The 23,134-nt window shown below is 44.7% G+C and overlaps 1 protein-coding gene across 3 annotated transcripts in view; it reads left to right on the top strand.

Annotated features, from left to right (window-relative positions):
- Window positions 1-23,134, top strand: part of SCUBE1 (signal peptide, CUB domain and EGF like domain containing 1) — a 2,600,196-nt gene that overhangs the window by 1,919,801 nt on the left and 657,261 nt on the right. For all 3 annotated transcript variants that reach the window (XM_069628128.1, XM_069628129.1, XM_069628127.1), the window contains one exon: window positions 5,824-6,027. In XM_069628128.1, the coding sequence (XP_069484229.1) occupies window positions 5,824-6,027 (204 nt within the window). The remainder of the gene's footprint in view (window positions 1-5,823; window positions 6,028-23,134) is intronic.

The raw sequence follows: 23,134 nt of genomic DNA, 5'->3' as shown, positions 1-23,134 counted from the left end.
CACTCTCTCTCTATGGGACCAGACCCTTTTTTATTCCCTGAACAACTGGAGACTTGTTTCTGCCATTTGTTTCACCTGGGCATGTTTATGAAGGAGTGGTTGTGATGGACTATTTGGGACTAGAACTACACATGTGTCCGGTTTGAGCAATTAAATGGTACTTCCATGTGTGTAGCCGCGGACTGTGGTATTAACTACCCTGTCCACCATATTTGATTGTCTTTACCCTGGAATCTGATCATTCTGTCTGGTACTCACATACAGCGCCACTGCCTTGCTTCCCTATGCCTCTTCCCTGTTTGTGACTGCCAGTATGTCATGGGAGCGGTCGGGGGAGCACTCCCATTTCAAGCTACCTATAGAATGCATTGTAGGAATGGTGTTTGTCATGCAAATATGCTTTCAGGAATAACCCGAGCCACATGCGAGTCAGTGAATGCTCTTGTCCATATGCAGAGGCAGAAGTTTTTTGTTCAGGTATGTGGCTGTCCCCTCGTGCTAATGGGGATTAAGTGGAGGTGACCAGGGGATCATCCCCATAGCGCCCCCCCAGCAGGCTTCGTCCTCTAGCTCTTGGAGGCATCTAGCCTCCTTGGTAGCACAGTGGATGCTCCCAAAACTTTGTGACAATGTTTAAATGGGTTTTATTCCTGATTAACAAACAATCTAACTCAGTTATAGCATAGCATGTCTTCTCCTTAGATGGGCAAGCACATGTGTGTAGGGTTTTCTCCATCAGTTTAAACAACTGGCTAAAAAATAACTCTCCTTAAAGTCTCTTTGACTGGGTCCCTGGCACGGCAATCCATGAGGCATGATAATCTTTGGATAGTCCTAGGTTGTCTTTGCGCACCATTTCACCAGTCCTGTTAATGTGACTGTTTCCCCCTTCACCTAGATGATGGATTAAAGGGCTGCACCCAACTTTTCTCCACAGTTTGCAGGGCCTTGATTGCCCAGGGCAGCCTTGATTACTTCTGCCTTGCTTCTGGTAGGAAGGTTAGGGCGTCAGAGGGTGGGACCTTTACCGCTTCTTGGAGTTTGCTGCTCTCTCCTTAGACTTCCTGTTTGGCTACCTACCTTCCTAACTTATGGCACCTCCTCAACAGTTTGCATTTTTCTTGTAACTCCCCCGCCCCCATTGGTCCCCAGGGTTAGGGTACACTGGCAGGACCATCTCTCTCTCTGTCTCTGCCTGTCAACCTTTCTTCTCTGATCTGTCCTTTCGTTGACCCGTGCAGCCTCTGTCTCCCCTTTCCAGGTACTTCTCTCACTAATCCAAATGGTCTCTCTCTCTCTCTCTCTCTAGCTCCCTAATCTTAGGTGTGTTTCTCTCTCCAATTCTGGGAATATCGCTCTCCCCAGTCCTAGGAATTTGTCTCTCCCCATTCCTAGGCATGTATCCCTTCATGTTCCTAGGGGTGTCTCTATAATCCTAAGAGTATCTCTTGCCCCAAGCGTAGGTAGTATATCACCCTCTTTTTCTCTCTGACTCAACCCCAAATACTAGCAGTACTTCTTTCTCCAATCCTAGCATTCTCTCCCTCCCCAATAACTGGGGAATACCTCTGAACAACCTCTCGGTTGTATTACTACCTAATCTCTTGGGCGTATCCCTCCTCAACCTCCAGGTTTTACCTCTCCCCAACTTCAGGGGCGTATCTCTCCCCAATTTTAGGGCTGCCTCGCTCCACAATTCCAGGAGTATAGTTCTTTCCAACTTCTAAAGTGTATCTCTCCCCAATCCTAGAGACACATGCTCTCTCCAACCTCTGGAGTGCATCTCAGTTCAAATCTAGTGATATCTCAATAACAATTATTAGTGGTGCACCGCGGCACAATCTCTGGGTTGTATCACTCGCAAGGTATCTCTCTTCCCAACCCTAGCAGTGCCCATCACCTCTGCCTTCTGTTGATGTTCTTCCCCTTCCTTTCTGCTTCCATAATGTATCCTTTGCTCCTCTACAACTCTCCTCCTCCTTAACTCTCCAAACAGCTTCCTCTCCTCCAGCACTCTTCCTTCCTCCTTCTCCCAGTCACCTCCTCTCCTCAATCCACCTCCAAAGCTCCCTCTTCCTCTTCTCCAGTCCACTCTTTCTCCTTCTCTTCACTGTCTCCAAACTACCACACTACTGCTTTTCCTTTTCTTTACTCTCCATACACCACCCACAGGATTAGGCCTACAGGTGTGCCGAGTTTGATGCTTGGAGTGTTGATTGGTCTGTTTCTTTCTGGGCTGTGTTTCTTGACACTTTTTATTTCTGGTCCACCCGCTCTTACTCCGCGGACTGAGGCTTTTTCTCTATGGTTTCTCACTGTTTGCAAATGTTTAGATGGAGCGTGTATCAGTTAACAAGCACCACATATTCTTCTCTGAATCTTTCTTAAGCCACGTGTTAATGTATGGGCGAACAAAGCTTATGAGTTTGTGGGATTCCATGCCTGTAAAAAAGTTGGTTTAAGCACAGGCTTAAAGAGTTGTATTTATTTATTTATTTTAATTCTTCCTAACACGCCAAATCGCCTGCAGGCCTCAAGGCACTCTTTTTCACCACTTAGTAAGCCCCGCCCACCTGGTGCCTTCCTGCTTGCCGCTCTTTTTCCCTACTTAAGGAGTCCTCCAGCCTCTTTCCTTTGCAGATGGGGAGCAGGTGCAAGTGGATCTAGGTCACCTGGCCTAAGCACCACCCACCTTCTTAGCCCTGCCTCTTCCTTCCTGCTCTTAACTATTAGCCCAAGAGCGTCTCTCGCCTGGGCGTCCGAAGTGAAGGGCAGACAAAGAAAAGGGCAATTCTTGTTTTAGACCTGTGCGGACCAGGAGAACCCAGGGCCTGACCCCCCTGCTCAGACAGCAGTTAAGCATGCACCAACATGTGTTACCCCCTCTGTCCCCACTGGCCATCGCCACCCCCTCGTGTCCCCCCTGTGATGTTCCCTTGTGCACCCCCTTTCTCGCACACAGGTGTTGACTGTTTTGCTTGATTCTTCTACCCTGCTCCCCCTCAACCCACTCCAGCCTACTTCTGCAGGAGTCTGTCCTGATACATTCTGGTTTCACCATCACGGTCTTTTGGCCAACGCTGGATTTGACTTTTATGGACTTCATTCATTCACGATGCGTTACCCTTTCTCAACTCTCATGCTGGACTTCCTTTGCATCTTGTACTCATGGTGGCCCTGAATCATGCTGTTCCCATCTTCATCTTGTATCCTGGCTTGCAACATTATGTGTTACTACTGACTTCTGCAATTGTATTCGCTCTCCACTCTTGCTGCGCCGCTCTTTTTGACTGCTTGCTTTCTCTGTTCTCTTCTCCTTTCCCTTCTCCCTTTTCCTATCTCATCCCCTTACTTTCTTCTATGCACTTACTCTATCAGAATTGTCCCTGGACCGAGTATGATAACAACCTCATCTATTTCCTCCACCCTCCCATTACTGTTTTTTTCCTCCCCACCCACCCTCAAGCACTATCTGAAATGTCGTCAGGCCTAGTATGATAGTCGCTTGTTTTGTTCCTCCCCTCCCTTTCTGCACCCTTCTCCCTCACCTTTTATTTTTCTCCGGCTCTACCAGAAATGTCGTCAGGCCTAGTACGGTAGTCGACTGTCTGTTTCCATTTCCTTTAGCTCTTGCACTATCTAAAATGTCGTCAGGCCAAGTGCGATAGTTAATTTCACATCCTTACTGTTCATGTCCTGTAAGAATGTCATTGTATTTTCCCTTGTTCCCTCCCTTGCCTTGAAGCACTTTGAAACACATTGTGTATAGGCGCTATATAAAAAACATATCATATCATAGCATATCATATCATATACTTCTTATGGCAGCCTTACCCCCCTAAAGTGGCCGTGTGACCATGGTATCCTTGTGCTAAGTTGTTTCCAGCTGAAAGATGGGGTTGGAGTTTTCCCAATGCCGGCTTTGTGCTCTGCATCACATAGTGGCTAGTGACACCTGGCCCCTTCGAAAAAACACACTCCCATCCAAAGAACAATGCAGGGCACTTCTTTACAGTTCACAAGTATTTTACCTTCGTGAATATCTCCTATCATGCTTGACATATCCCTTCTTGCCTTTTAAGTTATACATTTTCACAGTTTTATTGAGTTTGAAGATTTGACTATTGGTCTAATTGAAGCATCCCATTACAGAGTCATTCTAATGAGGCAATTCCTGCACACAGTATCGAATGCTGGGGTCATGGATTTAAGAGACAGCTTATTACCTTTGAAGCCAAACTATTAAGGAAGTTATTCTGTCTTCCTCAATGCGTCAGTGTGCAATACTTTTATCTCGAATTTAACATCCGAGGCATCTGGAATGTTTATATAGCCCAATGCGTATTGCTGTTTCAGCGCCTATCTACTGTTTCAATGGAAACTATCATCACTCCTTACATGTTGGCCTTTCTACGCCTTGACGATAAGATTCCCATAGGCACAATTGGCCTACTAAAACTGTTGCACACTAAGTGGTTACATGAGGAAACTGACAATTACATTTCTGGTGATGTCAAGCTATGGTTGAAAACTAAGCTATGCCATGTTGCATTCATGGAGAATATGCTCCATATTGGGAATGTCTTCTACTCGTGATTATTGCAATGAGAGAATATCTCGAAATTTCCCTCCGCTTTATATCACTGCCTACCCGAGTCCACATATTCTCCGTATTTATCTATTAATGAAATTTAATGTAATAGTGGTTTTATTGCCTGGGTACGGTGATACATATGCGACTCATCGTCACACCTTTTGTCGGCTATGTGTAAATTTAGTGAAAGAGACCATTTATCACTTAATTATTGAATGTGAATCTCTTGTCTTACTGCGAACAAAGTACTTTAAAGCGTATAACAATGCTATCATCATGAAAGATACTCCCTTTTTATGGTCTGTTTTTATGCAAGGAAATGACATAAATCTAATATATTTTATTGCACGATTCTATCTTCATGTTGCTGAAATTTTTAAATGTCTACGATAGTTTTATCATGTTGTACCTTTTGTATTTTTGTTAGACTCATATACTCATCTTGTTATAAATTATATGAATCATATTTTAGATGTTATAAAAAGCCTTGTTGCTATATGTATATCCAATAAACAAACAAACAATGAGGCAATCACAATGGAAAAGTAGCCTTTCCCGGCATCTCCCCATTTTGATGAGGTGCAGTGAATTTGCCACATGGTGCGAGGACCCCATATGGAAACTATAAACCGAAGATTCCGCATGGATTCCCACACCATCCGGTAAAACCTCAGGTCAGTATTAGGGTGATCAGTTTCTGATCCTCATGTACCAACTTGATTTCCACTGACTGTGCCTGGTTGCCCAGCAAAAGGAACGAGCAGACGAAGTCAGTTGAAATCATGTGTCGCCATGAAAGAAATCACTGCTCGCTTACGAATAGTTGCATTGGAAGGTATAGAAACATGGGTGGTTCTCGGTTTCCTGTGTCTGTCACAGCAATATGCAGACAAATTGTCAGAATCTGGGTGAAATAGACCAATGGTGTGAATGCATATTCCATTAGAGTCCCTGCCCCAACCCATGGGCTCATAATTAAGAGTAGCCGAAGTGTCCCCAAAGGTGACTTCACATTGCACTCTGATATCTGTGTGCATCCTGAAAATCATGCTCTAACATCTCTCTGGGTCCTCTTGGCTCTTCATTGTAATATTTAGTTGGGTTAATCATGAAAACTATTATTTAAAGTGTTACTGAATGTACAGAGCGTTGAAGTTGCAAACATGCAGCAGCAGTAAGTGGTATGAGACCAGACTACTTAAAATGACTCTTCCTCGTTTCTGAACTAGATGTCTGTAACGTGGATTGTGTGAGAAAAAGGATGGAGCAGAAGCTGCAAACTTCAATCAAAACGCTGAGGAAGTCCATTAACAAGCAGCAGTTTTACATTCAGTTTTCTGGGACAGATTACGAAGTCGCCCAGAAGCCAGCTAAAGGATCCGAGGGTCACGAGGCATGCAGTACAGGGCAAGTGTTCCGGGATGCAAAGTGCGGTATGTTGTGCTAAGTTAAGTCCTTTCTAATTACAGATTTCTAAACGATCATGGCATTAAAGTTAAAGGTTTTTCTGCTTGAATTATAGGCGGCTTCACATATTTATTGACGGTTTTCAAACTACTTTTTCCATTTGTTATGCACATGTTTTTTTCTATGAGTATCCCCTCTGTTACCATGAGAAATAGCCAAATAGCCCAAACTCTGTCATTGAGTGCATAACGGTTTGAAGCACACTTATTTATTAGTTGTAAGTGAATGATTTATGTAGCACAACAATAAAGTTCAAACTACCTGTGGGTGCTGAACCCAACCCTAACCTAACAAAGAGCATTTAAAATATGTTTGTCCTCAGGCTTTCGTGGAACCTTAATGTTCATGAAGTGGAAAATGTATAAGATGAATCTATTTCTTGTTGCTAAAAGCAGTCATTTTGAACTGATCTGTCGATGTACTGTAAAACACGCCATGCACAATTTGTACTCTTGAATGATGCGTTACCTCAACATGCCACCTGTTAATCATTTACTTCTTTTTTTACTATTGTGGACATGACTAAAAAATCCAACTGCAGAACAACTAGACAGAAATCCCAATGCATGTGTGACTGTTGAGCTAAATCCAAAATGTTACCATTTCTACTATCCTGCAGTCTAGCCATTGAATGCCCTTGTTACGATAGGGGCCTGTGCAAACTGACTTGCCGTGTTCTTTGTAAATTCATGTATATGCTTCTACGTGCGTTGTAACAAGAGCAGTGGTAGAAAAGAAGTTGGGACGCACAACGTTATTGATTAGGTTTCTATAAGGTGCAAACCGCAGCAAGCTACTTTGTAGCTAATCCAAAGCAAAGGCAAGGGGGAAGGGAATACCAATCTTCCACAGGCTTTGGAAACATTTCAATAGGTTAGGTGCATAGGAATGGGCATGGAGAAGGGCACGTTAAAGTTGTACAAGTTGGCGCCATGGTCTCCTCTAAGCTCCAGGATGGTGGCCACCGAGGAAGCATAAGGGTGAGTCCCCTGGGACATGGCACCACAGCCCATTGACTTAGCAGGTGATTGTCATAAGGAAAGTGCAGGTCCCATAATTCCTCACACACCAAGAATCCTTTGCAGTACATGGGGGTGCAGCCAACTATAGGCACGTCCCCAGAGAAGATCAGATTAGTGGACCTCAAGGGCAAGCCCCTACTCAACAGCAAATTCATAGAGGGCCTTTTAAATCTAGGACCAATCTATACAGAAATACTGCAGAAGCAGTTAAATCCTGCAGGCTAGCTTCCGAAAGGGGTTTTTAGTTCGCCCAGGCTCTGATAATCCGTTGTTGGGTTTGCAAAGCTCCAGGGAGAAGAAACGGTGTGCGCAGAACACCATGGAATCAGCAGATGTCACGCCAGGTTTGCAGATCTCAAAAAAACAGAATCGTCACCCGGGAAGTAAGCAGCTGTCATGTTCATGTTCCAGTCCACATCGTTATGTGGAAGGCGGGGTTAGGGTGTGGGTGGGACCCTAGGGAAAGGATGTGACAGGGATGCGGGAAGGACGGGGAAGTTAAGTCAGTTTAATAAAGACTGGAGTTGAGACCAGCAGTGACTGTGTGGGCCATCTTTTCATTGTATTTGTGTTTATTAAATTTTATATAGCGCTTTATGCCAAAGCGCTTTACATAAAACAACATGAATACATTAGAAGCAATAAAATACAAGACATGAGTCAATTAATCATGAGAGGCGGGGAGGCCAAAGAGAAGAGCTGAACAGTAGAAGAGACGTGAAAAGGTAAGGGAAGAAATTAAGAGTTTGGCGGCGTGGAAGGTGAGGGAGGATCGGATTTTGCGAACGGTAGCGATGATGATTAGAGATGGTAGCGACAAGCACGGGAGGTGAGAGAGAAATGGTGAGTAAAGGAGAGGTTAGAATCGAAGTGGAGGCTGAGGTTGCGGACAGTGGCAGAGATGGAGAGAAGAGCAGGGGGAAATAGGATGGAAGGAGGCGGGGAGGGAGGAGGAATTGGGTGGGCGGGAAGGAATAAGATTTCTGTTTTGTCATTGTTTAGGGTTAGAAAATGGGACACCATCCAGGTTTTGATCGTGGTGAGACAGGAAGAGAGTTTGAGATGGATGTCAGGAGTGAAGGAAGAGAAGGAGAGGAAGAGTTGGGTGTCATCCGCGTAGAAGTGGTGAAAGATACCAAAGGAGGAGATGATAGAGGCTAGAAAGAAGGTGTAAAGTGAGAAGAGGAAAGGGCCGAGTACGGAACCTTGGGGAACACCAAAGGCGAGAGAGTGGGTGGGGGAGGAGTGGCCGCCCCAAGAGACGGCAAAGGAGCGATTGGAAAGGTAGGAGGAAAACCATTTGAGGACAGAGCCTTTGAGACCAAAGGAGGCAAGAGTGTCGAGGAGTAAGGGGTGATCGACGGTGTCAAGGGTGGCAGAGAGGTCGAGGAGAATGAAAACGGAAGAGTGTTTGGAGTTGCGAGCATTGAGGGGAGAGTTAAGAACGGATGTGACAGCAGTTTCAGTGGTATGTTTGGGGCAAAATACGGATTGAGTAGGTGGGAGGAGAGAAAGATTGGAGACAAATGCTGAGAGTTGGGAGTAGACTAGGCGTTCAAGGAGCTTAGAGAGGAATGGTAAAAGAGAGATGGGACGAAAGTTGGAAGCCAGGAGGGGGTTTGTTGTTTTTTTTTTTCAAAATGGGGATGATAGTAACATGTTTGAAGGCTGATGGAAAGGTAGCGGTAGTGAGACAGATGTTGAAGAAAGAGGTGAGGAAAGGTATAAGAAGAGGGTAGATTTTGGGAATCGGGGTGGGTAGAGGATCAGAGGGGGCTGCAGTAGGGTGATTTTTGGACAGGAGGAGGGAAACATTGGAGTGAGAAACAGGGGTGAAGTTCGACATGTAGGAGGATTGGGTGGAGTGAGAAGGGGAAGGGGAAAGTAAGAGGGGGAGCAAAGAATGTTTTGGTGTAAGGTGAGTATCTTAGAGGGGAAGATGTCTGCGAATTCAGAGGGTGAAAGAGGAGAGGAGGTAGAGTGGTCAGGGGTTGGAGGCGGGAGAAGACGAGTAAGGGTTTGGAAGATTTGTCGGTGGTGGGAAGATTAAGAGTGGAGCAGGTTAGAGAAGTAGGATCGTTTGGCTGAGCTGATGCAGGTATCATAAATGGAGTGGTAAGAGAAGTAGGAGGTTTGGTTGGCTACTGAGCAGTGTTTGAGCCAGCGTCTTTTGAGGTGTCGGAGAAAGCGGCGGATTGACAGAAGATGAGGGGAAAGCCATGGTTGGGCAGGTTTGCGGGAGGGGCGGAAGGGGGAGAGAGGGTATAGTTGGTCAAGACTGGAGAAGAGGGAGGAGTATAGAGTGGATAAAGCTTCATTTGCAGAGAGAGAAGAAAGGTGAGTGAGAGGGGGATGGGATGGGGTGCAGATATCATAGAAGTGAGAGCGGCTAAAGTAACGGAGGTCCAGTCGAGAGAAAGAGATGGAGGAAGAGGGTAGTGGGAGCGGAGAGGCAGGGGGGGGTGAGGGAGAAGGAGAATAGAGCATGGTCGGATAGATAGTTGGGGAGGGTGGACACCGAGAAGGGGGAGAAGGAAGAGACAAAGATAAGATCGAGAGTGGAGCCAGAAGAGTGTTTAGGTGAAGTAGGGAGGGGGTTAAGAAGATAGGAGTCAAGAATAGATAAAAGGGGGGAGGATTGGTGGGAGGTAGAAAGGTGAAGGTTAAAGTCGCCAAGTACAGTTAGAGGTGTTGGGGTGGGGGAGATGATGGAGAGTAGATGGTCAATGTCATCATAGAAGGAGGTGAGGGGGCCAGGTGGGCGGTAAATAATTAGAAAGGATATTGTGTGGGGGGAGGTCAAGGTTTTGAACAGGTATTCAAAAGAGGGGAATACAGGGAGAGAAGTAGAACAGGGGGTATACAGGCATTTGGGGGTGAAATAGAAGACCAATGCTGCCACCATGGCCAGAAGAGCGGGAGACATGAGTAAAGGAGGAGGAGGGGGAAGTGAGAGAAGCAGGTACTGGAGAGTTGAAAGGGGGGATCCAGATTATAGTGATACATAAGAAATGAAGCTTTAGCCGTAGAAACAGGTCCAGAACAGCGGCAGTTTTGTTACAGAGAGATCCAGCATTCCACAGGGCGATGTTGATGATGCTGGAGGGTTCAACGGTAGGGGGATAGATGAGTTTGGGGTGGCGAGTTGGGGTAGATGGGAGTTGGGTCTATCAGGGGTGGGTAGGGGAGTGGAGGTTGAATGTGGAGATGGTCATGATGATGAGGCAGAGGGTTTTGAGGAAGGGCCATGAAGTGGAATGGGGAGTGGGATGAGGAAGCGTAGGATGAGAAAGTGGAGGGAAGTGGTAGTTGGGGTCATGCATGTCTGACGGAGTTGTAGGAGCAGGAGGAGGCGTAGTAGAAGAGCAGGAGTTTGATGCTGAGTTGACATGGTGGAAGCTTGGGCTGGCGAGAGAAGTGAGGTGGCACTTGCAGTATGGGCAATGGAGTGCGCAAGGGAGACTTTAAGGAATAATGCATGAAGGGGGAAGCAGAGGGAGTGTGGGAGAGTTGGGGATCAGGGCCTAGTGGGACCAGGCAGTGGCAGGAAAGGTGCTGGCAGGAGATAGTGGCAGAGGGGAGCGAGGAAGCAGGTCAAACATGTGAGGTTGAGGGGATTTGGGCAAAGTAACGCTGCAGTGGTAGTTATGGAGGATGCTGAGTGGGAGTGTAGGCGGATATCCTACGGAGAGAGTTCTGAGTCAAGATATAGGCGTGACAGATGGATCCAACTGGTAGCTGCTGAAGGGATGGAACAGGGGGAGTAGGAGCAGAGGTCGCTGCGGAGTACGCCAATGAGCACTTAGAAAGCTACAGTGCCCTTGATAGTGACAGTAGGATGGAGCTGACCAGGAGGAGCAGGTGGGAAGAGGAGAGCAGCGATGGCAAATAGATAAGGTCTTACAGGTATCCCAATAGTGATACAGATGAAGTTACTGGGGAGATATGGGCACAGAGCTTCCAGTTGGAGGTTCAGAAGGAGTATTGGCTCTAAAGAGACACAGTGGAGCAAAGCGCGTTGGTGGTGGCGGAGAAAGCAGGGACTAGGAACTTTCCCAGAGGATTCAGCCAGGTAAATAAGGTTATACAGGTTTCACAGTGGTGACAAAGATGAAGTTACTGGTATGAAATGGGAACACTGCTTCCAGTTAGTTGCACAGGTGGGGTATTGGCGTTTTCAAGTCACGGTGGAGCAAAGCGGGGTGGTGGTGGTGAAGAGAGTAGGGACAAGGAGCTGTTCCAGAAGGTGCAGCCAGGTAGCGATGGGGCTCCAAGTGACGGGCGAGGTGATCCTACCTCAGTTACTGCCTGCAGCGTCACAAGTTAATGCGCAGGGGTAATCATTGCGGTCCACAAAAGTGATCCAGAGTGAGTAGCTTAGTCAGGAGGCTACCGGAGGAGAGTCAACTGAGGTCACATGTGGTAGAGACGTCAGTCCGCTGCTGAAGACAGGGGGGAGGTGAAGTCTGAGGAGCTCCAAAGCACAGCTCCAAAGGTGGGTGGCAGGTGAGCACAGCACCACGGAAGGAGCTCAGCCGGTGGCAGGCCTTGGCAGGTGGCACGTTCTGACGTAGCTGGGTGAAATGCTCCGGCCGAGGAGCCGTAAGGGGAAGGGTCGGCAGTAGATGTGCAAGTTGACGCGTTGGCTGTCCCAGTCCACTTGTGAGAAATGCCTGTCAAAACGTGATTATGAGCAGGGGGCTCAATTGTCCAAGGCAGTCCACGGTGCAAGTTTGGGTGGCGGGAGCATGCAAGGTGCCAACCGTCGCAGCTCGCAGACTAGCGCCGTGCTGTTAGGTCCTGTATGGGCTTGGATGTGTGTCCCAGGAGGAGAGGAACGCAGATGTGCTACACTGTGTTAGAACTCAGGAGCAGGTGACCCAGGTCAGTGTGCCGATCAGGCTGGGAAGAAACGCCTGTCAAGACGCAATTATGAGCAGGGGCCTCAATTGTCCAAGGCAGTCCACGGTGCAGGCTCGGGTGGCGAGAGCTTGCAAGATGCCAACCGTTGCGGCTTGCAGACTAGTGCTGTGCCGTTAGGTCCTGTATGGGCTTGTGAAACGTGCAGCACGTTAAGAGCATTACTGCTGCCCAAGAGAGAGAGTTTTCACTCTCCAACAGCAGCCAGAACAACCAAAGGAGGAAGCCCATAACCTTGAAATCACCCTTGCTAAAAAAAAACTCACTAGTGCACCAGAACGTAGAGGACTAACAACAGTACTCAAGCAGAGCAAAGCAGACTGGCTCAGTACAATATAAAATGGCTACCCCCTTCCTACACCTTCTGCCTCATCAGGCACACCAGAGGGGGAGTGACCAGCAGCCAGCTAATCCCAGTCTGACCCTCTCCATAGAATTCCGGTGCAGGCTAATAGTCAGCGATGCAGTCAATGCGAGGAGCAGAGGATTATAAAAAGACCTACAACTTTAGTCAAGGTGTAGGTTGTTGGAACAGAAGAAGGATGGTGTTTGGAGAGCGTTGGTAAACAGAAGGAAGAAGGAAAGTGGAGACCAGAGGAGCAGACTGAAGGAGCAAAGTGTGGTGGAGGAGAAAGGGTCAGGGGATAGAGAGGAAGAAGTGGTTGGAGCAGGTGGGAAAGACTAGAAGGAGGAGTTTGCAAAGTTCCTGGTGGAACGAGGATCATTGTTTGAGAGGATGTGGAATATCAAACTGGTCTTGTATTAAACTACTATTGGCTTGCCCTGGGGGATTCCTGTCTGGCTAACTGAAAACATTCTATTGTACAGTGATTTAACTGAACCCTTTTAGCTAACACCTCAAATGCTCCAACTAATTTGCTACTGCGTCCCTGTTATGCTAGACTTGTATTAGCCTGCTTTCTTGCCCTTTGACCCGCTAATGTTCCCTTTCCAGTGTAACCAGAGATGTTGCACTGTAGTCTGCCTGCTTTTTTGTTTTTGTGTAACGGGGCATAAACAGAGCTATATAGATTTCATCTTTCAGAGTATTCAACTGGTCATGTACCCCCATATTTCTTTATTTTTTTTATTATTGATTTGCTTGATGTAAATTCATCCTTTCAATTTAATCTTTTTACAACACGTAAGAAAAAGAGAGCAACACACATTATATTCACCAACTTTGATGGTTACAAATTAAAATCAACAAAATGAACAAAGCGATCCAACAACAAATCAAATAAATAAATCAACACCTGGAGGGAGGGAAAGAAAGAGCAGGAGGAAATAGACAAATAGTTGAGTTAATTAAATTAGCAATTAGCACTTCACATTAAAAGTGCCACTTAATGGCAAAAAGATAGCAATTCATGTCAGCATATCGAGTTAGCTGCAAATTGTTATAGTAAAGTAATGAATGATCATCAATATATCCTCAGAATTATTAAAACGCTCTGTAAATACACAAAAGGATAAAATCTTTCCCATCAATTGATATAAGAAACAATTCAATTCATAATCATTTGCTACGCAATTGTTGACTTATTAATTCAGCTCCCTTAAATATGTTGGTTATCTATATTTAGTGCTCCTAAAAATCTAACAGTTGCTATTTTGACAGTTATTCGAGTGGAGGTGAATATAGGTTTCCATAATGTAGTGGAATCCAGTATTCTAAAGTCTTTAAAACAAGACTTAAGATAAAAACATCGCCTGTCTTTAAGCATGCAACATTCCGTAAGTAGATATTTCAGGGACTCAACACAATTGTCGATTTTGCAGAACCTGCACCTATCATTATTCTTGTTAAAAAGGCCTCATATTGCTAATACTTCGTTTGTTGGCCATAAATTGAACCTAAACTTAATATATGAGTTCCTGAACTTGGCAAAAGGACTCTTGATCAGGTAATCAGCCAAAATGCACAATGTTGTAGTACCAAACGGATTCTATTTAAAATCAACATATGTATCACATTTCTGCTGTGTCTTGATCCAGTCAAGTTGATGTAGTTTTAGTTTAGCTTTCACTGGATTAGTTATCAAGAGATCTATGGTGATGTCTGCATTAGCTAACAAGTTCAGGGCTGTCAACCGCCAAGAAGTAGGACATTTCCAGGGAGAATTCAGCATAAAGGTTGCCAAAACCCCAAACAATGCCTTGTTGTTCAAAGCTAGCAAACATTTTCTAAAAAGTGCACATACTTTCCATTCGTATTCTACTTCCAAAGATGCTAAACCCAGCTCAAAGAAAATTACTGCTACTGGAACGCAATTAGGTAGGTGTAGAACCTTCCCCCAAAATGTCCCCTCCATTTTATCCCAGTACATGACTGGGAGTATTCCTTTTGTCTCTGAGCCATATAGAAGAATTGGCTCAACTTTCTGAGTATATTAAGTAATGGCAGGTTGGCATGTGAATTTGCCATATTTAAATAGTATAGATTTCGTGAGACGGTGGTAGTTAGTTTTATCTTGATGCTGTCACGATACTGTTCGTCAATAGGATGATCATTAATGTTAACACCTAAATAGATGTAGTGATGCACTAAGTCAAGACATTCAGTTTGTAATGTCCAGGTCATGATCTTGTTTGAACGGCTTGGTTTAACACAATGCATGACTTTCGTATTTTGATACGTTTATTTGTAATTGATTGTCTTGAGTGTAAGAGCTTAATTGATTAAGCAGTCTCTGGAGACCTTTAGGAGTTCTTGAAAGAAGGACAATCTCGTCCACGTATAACAACCATGCGATTGGATGTGTACCTAATCTAGGGGCATCCAAGATGGTTTGATTAAATCTCTCTTGCATGTCAAGAATGAAAAAGTTAAAAAGGGCTGAGGCCAACATAAATCCCTGTTTAAGGCCTCTGTGAGTGGAAATGCATTTTGAAAGAAGACCAGCAAAAGTCAGCCAAATTTGAATTGTCGTAGATGTGTGAAGGAGTGTGATCAGCATCACAATGGAAGGTGGACACACTTCTTGTTTCAGGAGTGTGATCAGCATCACAATGGAAGATGGACACACTTCTTGTTTCAATTTGTCCATTAACAATTCCCTTGACAAAGAATCCAAGGCAGTTTTGAAATCATACGAAAGAGAGATATAATGACTGTCTAGTTTGAATGCAATGTGTTTTTATAGCTGTTATAGTCAGAAGATTGATATTTGTGCCCAGCCCTTGAGTAAAACCTGTCTGGAACGGATCACGATGTTGTGTTTTTATGGTCCAGTTAGTAAAGTCTGCAAGAATGATTCTGGCAAATATTTTGCCCGGAGCATCAAGCCGTGCTATCGGCCTATAGATCGTGGGTGATTGCTGATCACCCTTCTTGTAGATCAGGATGTTGACAGAGTGTCTGCAGGAGGACGGCAAGCACCGAGTCTGCACAACGTGATTAAAAATATTGAGAAGAATCTTAGACCAGGTTTGGGGATGCTGTTTAAACATTATGTTTGACAAACCATTGGGCCCGGGAGCTCTTGACTGGCTCAGTTTCTGAATAAAGTGGGAGATGTCACTCTCAGAAAACTGCTAATGAAAATTATGAAGCAATGGTGTAAGAACAGGCCGCAAACTCAAGTGGGTACATAGAGTTCTGTGAAATGCATAACCCACTGTGCCTCAAAAACTCCATTAATTTGTATAGAGTCCTGAGATATGCAGTTTGCCTGATTAAGTAGCAACCATGTTTGGCCGGAATTTATTTGGGCAATGGCTTTTAGCATTGACTCGCCATCATTTTGTTATAGGTGGGCTCTCCGGCTACATAGTCAGTTTTTATATCTAGTTTTAATATTTACTAGATCACTACTTTGTAGGGCATACGGAAGCAAGAAAGCTTATCTCTTCACACGTCGATATGACATCTTTCTGATTTGCACTTGAGCATCATAAATTTGTAGATTTGAGTGGGTTTGTTACCCAATCTGGAAGGATTGGAGTTGAAGATTTGGAGTATTGTACGATACTGCAAAACTTCAGAAATAGGACCGGCAGTGTAAATTTAAATCATCAACAAGGATCAGATTAGTAATTGAAGGGGTTTGGAAAATAAGCTCAAAGATGTTCTCCATATCTGAAAGAAAGGAGTCAGTGTATATACTAGCCGGATTCCAGTACACATTGATCAGACAATGGGCCTCATTACGAGCATGGCGGTAGCCGTGCCTGTATGGCAGGCACGGCTACCGCCATGCTCGCTACCGGCATACCTCCCGCGATGGGCCAATAACAGGCCCTTTACGAGATGAAGGGGCCGGTAATTGCCCATTCGTGGGAGGCGGTAATGCCGGGTCCCCGATCCCCATTCTGCCCCATAGGGCACGATGGGGGTCGGGAGCATGGTTGCACCGACACCGTTGATAACGCTGCTGGTGCAATCACGAGTTCTTCTTGCGGGTGCCGCTCAGCCTGGGCTGTCAGGGACCCGCGTGAGAAACTTGGAATAAGGCAGTACGGTATGGACGGTGCCGGCGCCATATCGGCACCGTCCATACCGTACCGCCAGCGTCGTAATGAGGCCCAATTAGTAGATTGAATCCTAACTAACTGAATATAATTATTAGGTGAGGACGAGGAAAGGGAGAGTCCGGAGCTTATCTTTACAGCCACAAGCAGAGCAGACATTGGTCTGCCCTTGGCAGGATGACTAGCAGGTAAGAGGGCAACAATATGGTAATCCCATAGGGGAGTTTGCGAAAGCCATGTTTCTTGTAAAGCGACAATGTCATAATCAGTTAACTTATTACTAAGGTTTGTCAAAAGTTGTGTAAAACCCAGCATATTCTAGCTGGTTAATGAGAATTCAGTTGTAGTTAGAGCAGGGAGTTGTTATGCAGGGTAAGTCTGGCAATAACAAGTTCACAAAGAAGTTCTGATTAAGCAGGTGGATCCGAGCAAGGGAAGAGTGGGGGTAAGATTAATTGGTCTGGAGGGTAACATGGCATTATCGCACCAAGTTTTAGTCTGTTTTGAGGTATTGGCCAATGATCTAGAAGAAGAAGAATCGCAAGTTAGGATGAAACCAAGTTCATAGAGTTCAGACTTGGCCTTCCAGATGGTGTTAAGCACCACTCCTGATGTGATCCAAAGCCTCGCTGATGTGAGGTCAAGTTTATTAAGGAACTCGACTTGATCAAGATCACATGAAGTGATGTCCTCTAAACTCAGCACTTCCGCAAATACGGCCAGCATAGATGTTCTGTAAAGATCGTAAACTGGGTACGGGGCAGACTGACAGTTTAGAAACATACAGTGAAACTATGAAAGGCGATTATCAATCCATCTGTCTAATTTAGAAGTGTGATTAGAGGGGATAGTTGGGAGAGGATTAGTATGGTTTTTGGCCCAGGATTGAGACGCATTTGACATCCGCTGATTGGGCTTCAATTGGGGTAGTGTAGATACACCGCAGTTGTGGAATTCTGTAGCAGGTATGGAAGTCAGAGTGCTAGGACTGAAGCTGCAGTGAGAAGATGTGTATTGATCTATTTCTTTCCGAATTGCTGCCCATCTTAAGTCAGTGATATCTTGAGCAGAAACAGAAGGGAGAGCAGAGGAAGCATCATTGATGTTAATAACTGATGTCTGAGTCAAGTTGGGCTCGGTTAGTGGAAGTGAGTGTTTATGATTGAATTCATGGTCTGTATTAGAAGAATCGACAATGTGATCAACTACAACAGAACCTTCCGCATCAGTAGCAGAGGAGCACTTAGTGGATATATAGCGATCCACTTCTTTGCGAATATCAGTTCGTCTTGAGTCCAAATTGTTTTGCTGTTTGCTCAAAGGGGTTGGGTGTGTAGTGCTAGTAGAGTTCACAAGCTGATATTCCGTAGCTGCTTCTATCAACTCGTCCAAGGGAGCATACGGCTCTGCACTCGCAATATTGCAAGATGTGATACTGTGCTTAGATTACCCAATCTTAGCATATTTTTTGATAACTGCTGATGTGGCTTTCATATTTTGTTTCTTGGGAAGAGTGATTTGTTTAATTAATTGCTTGATATTAGGACTTGCAGGCTGGAACGTTTTTTGCATATTTTTTATTTTCTTCTCCTGCTTTTGTGGTCCTTCGGATTTTTTTTCCACCTGTTTGACCTGTTCAGCTGAGAAAATGGTGTAAGAAAGCTTGCACGGTTTAATAGCACAATCAGATGAGCATGAATCTGCGGCAGCCTGAGACGGCGTGGGTAAGTCCTCATCGGCTGCTAAATTAAGTTTGTGTTCCTCCACTGGGCAGATTATTTGGTCAATGATCGGCAGAGACACACTAACAAGGGTCAATGTTTTAGGATCTAAATGCGGAAGATCAGAGTTAAGATTAGAGGGCATAATTAACTTTTTTTATTTGATGTTGTTGTTACTAGTGGGTGCAAAGGTTTATTATTAGATAACGTGGATAGAATGAGAGAATCTCGTTTTAAGAGTGTAGAGATAAGGAGTGACTGCCTAGATATTTTTGCATCTAAAGTTTCAAAAAGTTTAACTAAGGACAGTATGGTTGTGTTCATGGCACGCAGTGTCATGTCTACTAGTGTGGGAGAAGGCGATAGTGTAGATGGAACTGTAGCTGATTCAGTGAAGACAGTAGGCTTGCGGGGTGGACGAGCAAAGGAAAGTGGCAAAGCAGAGGAGTTGTGAATCGAATTATCGAACATGTTGATGGACTGTGGCAGATTATTATTCGTTCCCAATATTGGAGAGGAGTGTTCAGCTAATTGTATGTGAGCATTAGGTTCCGCTATTGAATCTGAAACAGAACCAGCTGCGGAATTAGATTGAATATTGATCTCTTGAGAGTCGCTCTCAAATGAATGAGCACGACTAAGCAGAACCGGTACTGCTCTAGCAGTGACTAGTGAAAGATATGCATTCCGGGTGGGCAATGCAGAGTGTACAATTTCATGTTGGTCAGAGAAGACAAGGAAAGGGTTAAAATGAATATTCCTTGTTGACAAAGATGGAGGGTTCTTCAGAGCTACTGTATTCGATTCCGTAACAAGAAGACTGCTGTTTTAATTATTTACAGTTGGTTCACAGGAGCAGTCAGCTGGGGTACCAGTTAAGCCGGCTAACATTGTGGAATCAGTAATTGTAATTATGTTATCATCTACTGAGCAGGGCAGGGTGATTGCAGTAGCAGTGATAGCAGAGGAAGAGATGGAAGGTCTTACCTCTTTGCGTCAGAACTGCCTAATGTCGAGTGTCAAAACAGGCATTTTGCGAGCTCGAGAGGGCGAGCACGGCAGAGGGGGATCTACTCACAAGCGCACTGGTTGAATTAGAACATTGCATATTACGTTTGTTTGATAGCAACGCCTTCAACATACTTAAAGCAGGAGGCATGCCTGATTTTAAAGAATATAAGTCCTTCGCCATGCCCTTAGCAGCTGAGTTCACAAAGGCTGAGGGAGGCTTAATGGAAAGGGCTGTTAGACAATTATAAGCAACAAAGGTGGCGACAATAGAAAAACAAATCAAACCGTGAACAAAATCAAGAATCGCGTGAGTCCGGAGGAGAGTCCAGTCTGCTCCAGTCCCTTTGTATTTTTGTGCTACGAGGAGCTGCAGCCACGAGCTACGGTGAATACTGTTACTGTGAATACTATTGGGAACACTACTCCTTTAATTAGAAATCCCTCCTTCATAAACTGACTCCCAGCACGTAGCGCCACGCGTGAGTCCTGAGGAGAGTCCAGTCTGCTCCATTCCGCTCCCGGACGTGAAGGAGGTGAGCAAGCTGCTGTGTGTATTTACCGGTAGCGGAGACTGCAATGCCTCAGGAAGCGATGCCTGGACAGCTCGAACTGCCTGAGGCTGCCGGTCCATTAACGAGGCATAAATCACTCCTAAAGCGACGCCATATGGACACGGAACAGCAGCACGACTGTCACGCAAGGTGAGTGATACTTGACACGGTGGCAGCTGAAAATGCCCCCGTAATTGTGTTCGTACTATCGCTCTCTGCAGTGTCTGCAGCCCGGGTGGCAAGCACTAGCTTTGCTAATATAACAGACTACCGAGTTGGAGAGCAGGCCTGCTATGTGAAAGAGACTGCCTTGTGTATGGAACGTTCGGAAAAAAAAGGCTCCAACACAAGCGGACGAAGCAAAGTCTGCTCTGTCTAAATCACGATTTGACATTACGGACACAGAACTGTTGGAACTGCGTCTCCCCAGTATGTACACAGCGCACCTTGAAGCTGACAAAATTTCTATACGACATATGCGCACGCAGACACACAGTGCGAAGTTAGCTCAAATAGTGCATCTTCTGATAACTCCCCCCCCCCTTTAAATGCGGCACTGACTCTAGTCCAAAAACATTACAACATCTAGCCATTACACAGCCAGCTTTCTTAGAGCAAAAGTGAGGTAAAAAATGACAACGATACCGATGTTATTAATGGCTCAAGCACTCAATTGAAAACAGCCTCTGCAGTGAGTTTTGCTGGTCGTTTTTTGAATAATGACCAACACTCTTTAACAATCCTTGCCAAAAATGATAGGTCGCAGCTATTAAAGAACGTGGAGAGAGAGTTTTGTCAAGGCGATGGAAGCTATCATGTGGCCTGTAAAAGTCCTTTACAAGCCACCTTGGCTTTGACCCTGCAGCGCGTGAAGCCCGTCTAACGGAACAATTGAAAAGTGATTTTTATATATTACGAGAAAGGCTTAATGAAAGCAGTTCATTAAGCCAGGACTCTACGCAATGAAAAACCCTAGGAATAAATGTGGATAGCCGAGTTTTGCCAAATATAAGGGTGTCGGATTGTGAGTCCACATACAATGATCTGACTAGTACACCATATGCCAGAACCTCAGTACATCCCATGGTGGCTATTCAAAAGAAGAACTTCCCTTGAGAAGTCAGCCTTAACCAAAACACCATTATGCCCAAATGACCAGCAGACAGGTTGCGTTGCTAAAGATGATGCAAAACAGTCCTAAATGCCCTTGAAGCATACTGATGGCGACATTGAAATTGCTAATATAAGCAATTTATCTGTGGCCGCCGGAATTCAAATTCATAATAAGGTGTTGACGGCCGCAACGATTGTCCTTAATCCTTTTGTGAAACTATACGAGTCTATGAATGAGACACTGAAAGAACAAGGATTTGCGCTGGCCGCCTTACATTCGAAATGTACAAACTTGGAAATGTTTACAATGTAAGTGCAGCAAAGATTGAATGGGGAAGCGGAATCCTCTTTAAAGTGGCAATCTCGGCTAAGTGACTTAGCAAGGAACGAGCTGGCTGACAAATCAGATCTCATGAATGCAATCTTAGACTGTGTAAAATAGCTGAGACATAGTAAAACTCAATTTACCTCAGACTCTACCTTCCACTCTTGCCATGGGTCATGCAATGGCATAGTTGGTACGCACCGCGATCATGTCGTGAATAGGCCAGCTGGTAGTACTTGTGTCCTGTCAACACAAAGAGTGCCAAACGCGTATGATTCCCCTTGTGTTATCTTTCCATGGGTTTTGGAATCTTCTGCAGGTTAGCTCACTTGGTCCTCCCATCCCTATGCCAGGGATTTTGGTGGTCTGGTCTGGGTTCTCAATGTGTAATCCACAAGGATTATGGGAGTTGTGGTCCTTCCCTTCCTGCACCATGGAAATATGCTAGGTGACTTGATTTGGGGTGGTTGCTATTTGGTGAGCCACGAGACTGCCACCATAAATGAGGAGAGGGTGATGCGAAGGTGATCTGCAGGGTTTAACGGACTCCCTGCTAGATACCCGAAAATCATAGCAGGGCAAGTTGCACATACCCTTGGCTTGATCCTTGCAACCCCTAGGTTAGGCAGTGTTGAAATGAGAATGATAGATAACAAGGTCAAAACAAACGAATGCTTCCCTACAACATATGTATAACGATTTAGAAAAATATTAAATATTTGATCAGACACATGTTTTATTGAATTAACACGTACAAACTAAAGTAAATACAGAGCCCTACTGTAACAAACTACCTTTAGAAACACATATATTGTGCCCAAGCACATACAAATATGACAACATTTCAATTTCAAACATCAGTTCAAAGTTTGGAATCCAATAGTCCAAATGTGATATGCCCCTAGTGAAATTTACCATTTGAAGGTATCATACAACAATGTATAAATTGTGTAACTAATCAGTCCATTCTATAGATGGCACAAAGTCTGTCACAGATGTGTGGCCCTGAATTCATAACAGTTCATCACAGTTGAAAGTGTGTTCATGAAACACAATGTTTTGACTCCATGCACATTTAGATCGTCTTCTTCAGGGAGGATGCGGGGTGGGGTGCAAGCAGCTGAAGTACCAAACTTCAGATTTTATTTGAAATAGGGCTACAGACAAAGAAGAATAAAGCACCATTTACTGAGTGCTTATTATCAGTACTGGCAGATCTTACTCTAAATATAGTTTCTCAAAGGCGTACATGGGTACTTGTTTCTATGATTGTTTGTTTAGTATGTGATCATGCAATTTGAGGCAGTATGCTTTAGTAATGAAGTAGCAAAGAAAGCCTAATAAAGGTAGGGGCATTGGTTGGATCTCTCGGAGTATATTAAGTAATGGCAGGTTGGCATGTGAATTTGCCATATTTAAATAGTATAGATTTCGTGAGACGGTGGTAGTTAGTTTTATCTTGATGCTGTCACGATACTGTTCGTCAATAGGATGATCATTAATGTTAACACCTAAATAGATGTAGTGATGCACTAAGTCAAGACATTCAGTTTGTAATGTCCAGGTCATGATCTTGTTTGAACGGCTTGGTTTAACACAATGCATGACTTTCGTATTTTGATACGTTTATTTGTAATTGATTGTCTTGAGTGTAAGAGCTTAATTGATTAAGCAGTCTCTGGAGACCTTTAGGAGTTCTTGAAAGAAGGACAATCTCGTCCACGTATAACAACCATGCGATTGGATGTGTACCTAATCTAGGGGCATCCAAGATGGTTTGATTAAATCTCTCTTGCATGTCAAGAATGAAAAAGTTAAAAAGGGCTGAGGCCAACATAAATCCCTGTTTAAGGCCTCTGTGAGTGGAAATGCATTTTGAAAGAAGACCAGCAAAAGTCAGCCGAATTTGAATTGTCGTAGATGTGTGAAGGAGTGTG

This window comes from Ambystoma mexicanum, chromosome 12 (genome assembly GCF_040938575.1).
Source record: "Ambystoma mexicanum isolate Mex_15411 chromosome 12, UKY_AmexF1_1, whole genome shotgun sequence".
Classification (NCBI taxonomy): Eukaryota; Metazoa; Chordata; class Amphibia; order Caudata; family Ambystomatidae; genus Ambystoma; species Ambystoma mexicanum.
This window is presented reverse-complemented; position numbering and strand designations above follow the sequence as displayed.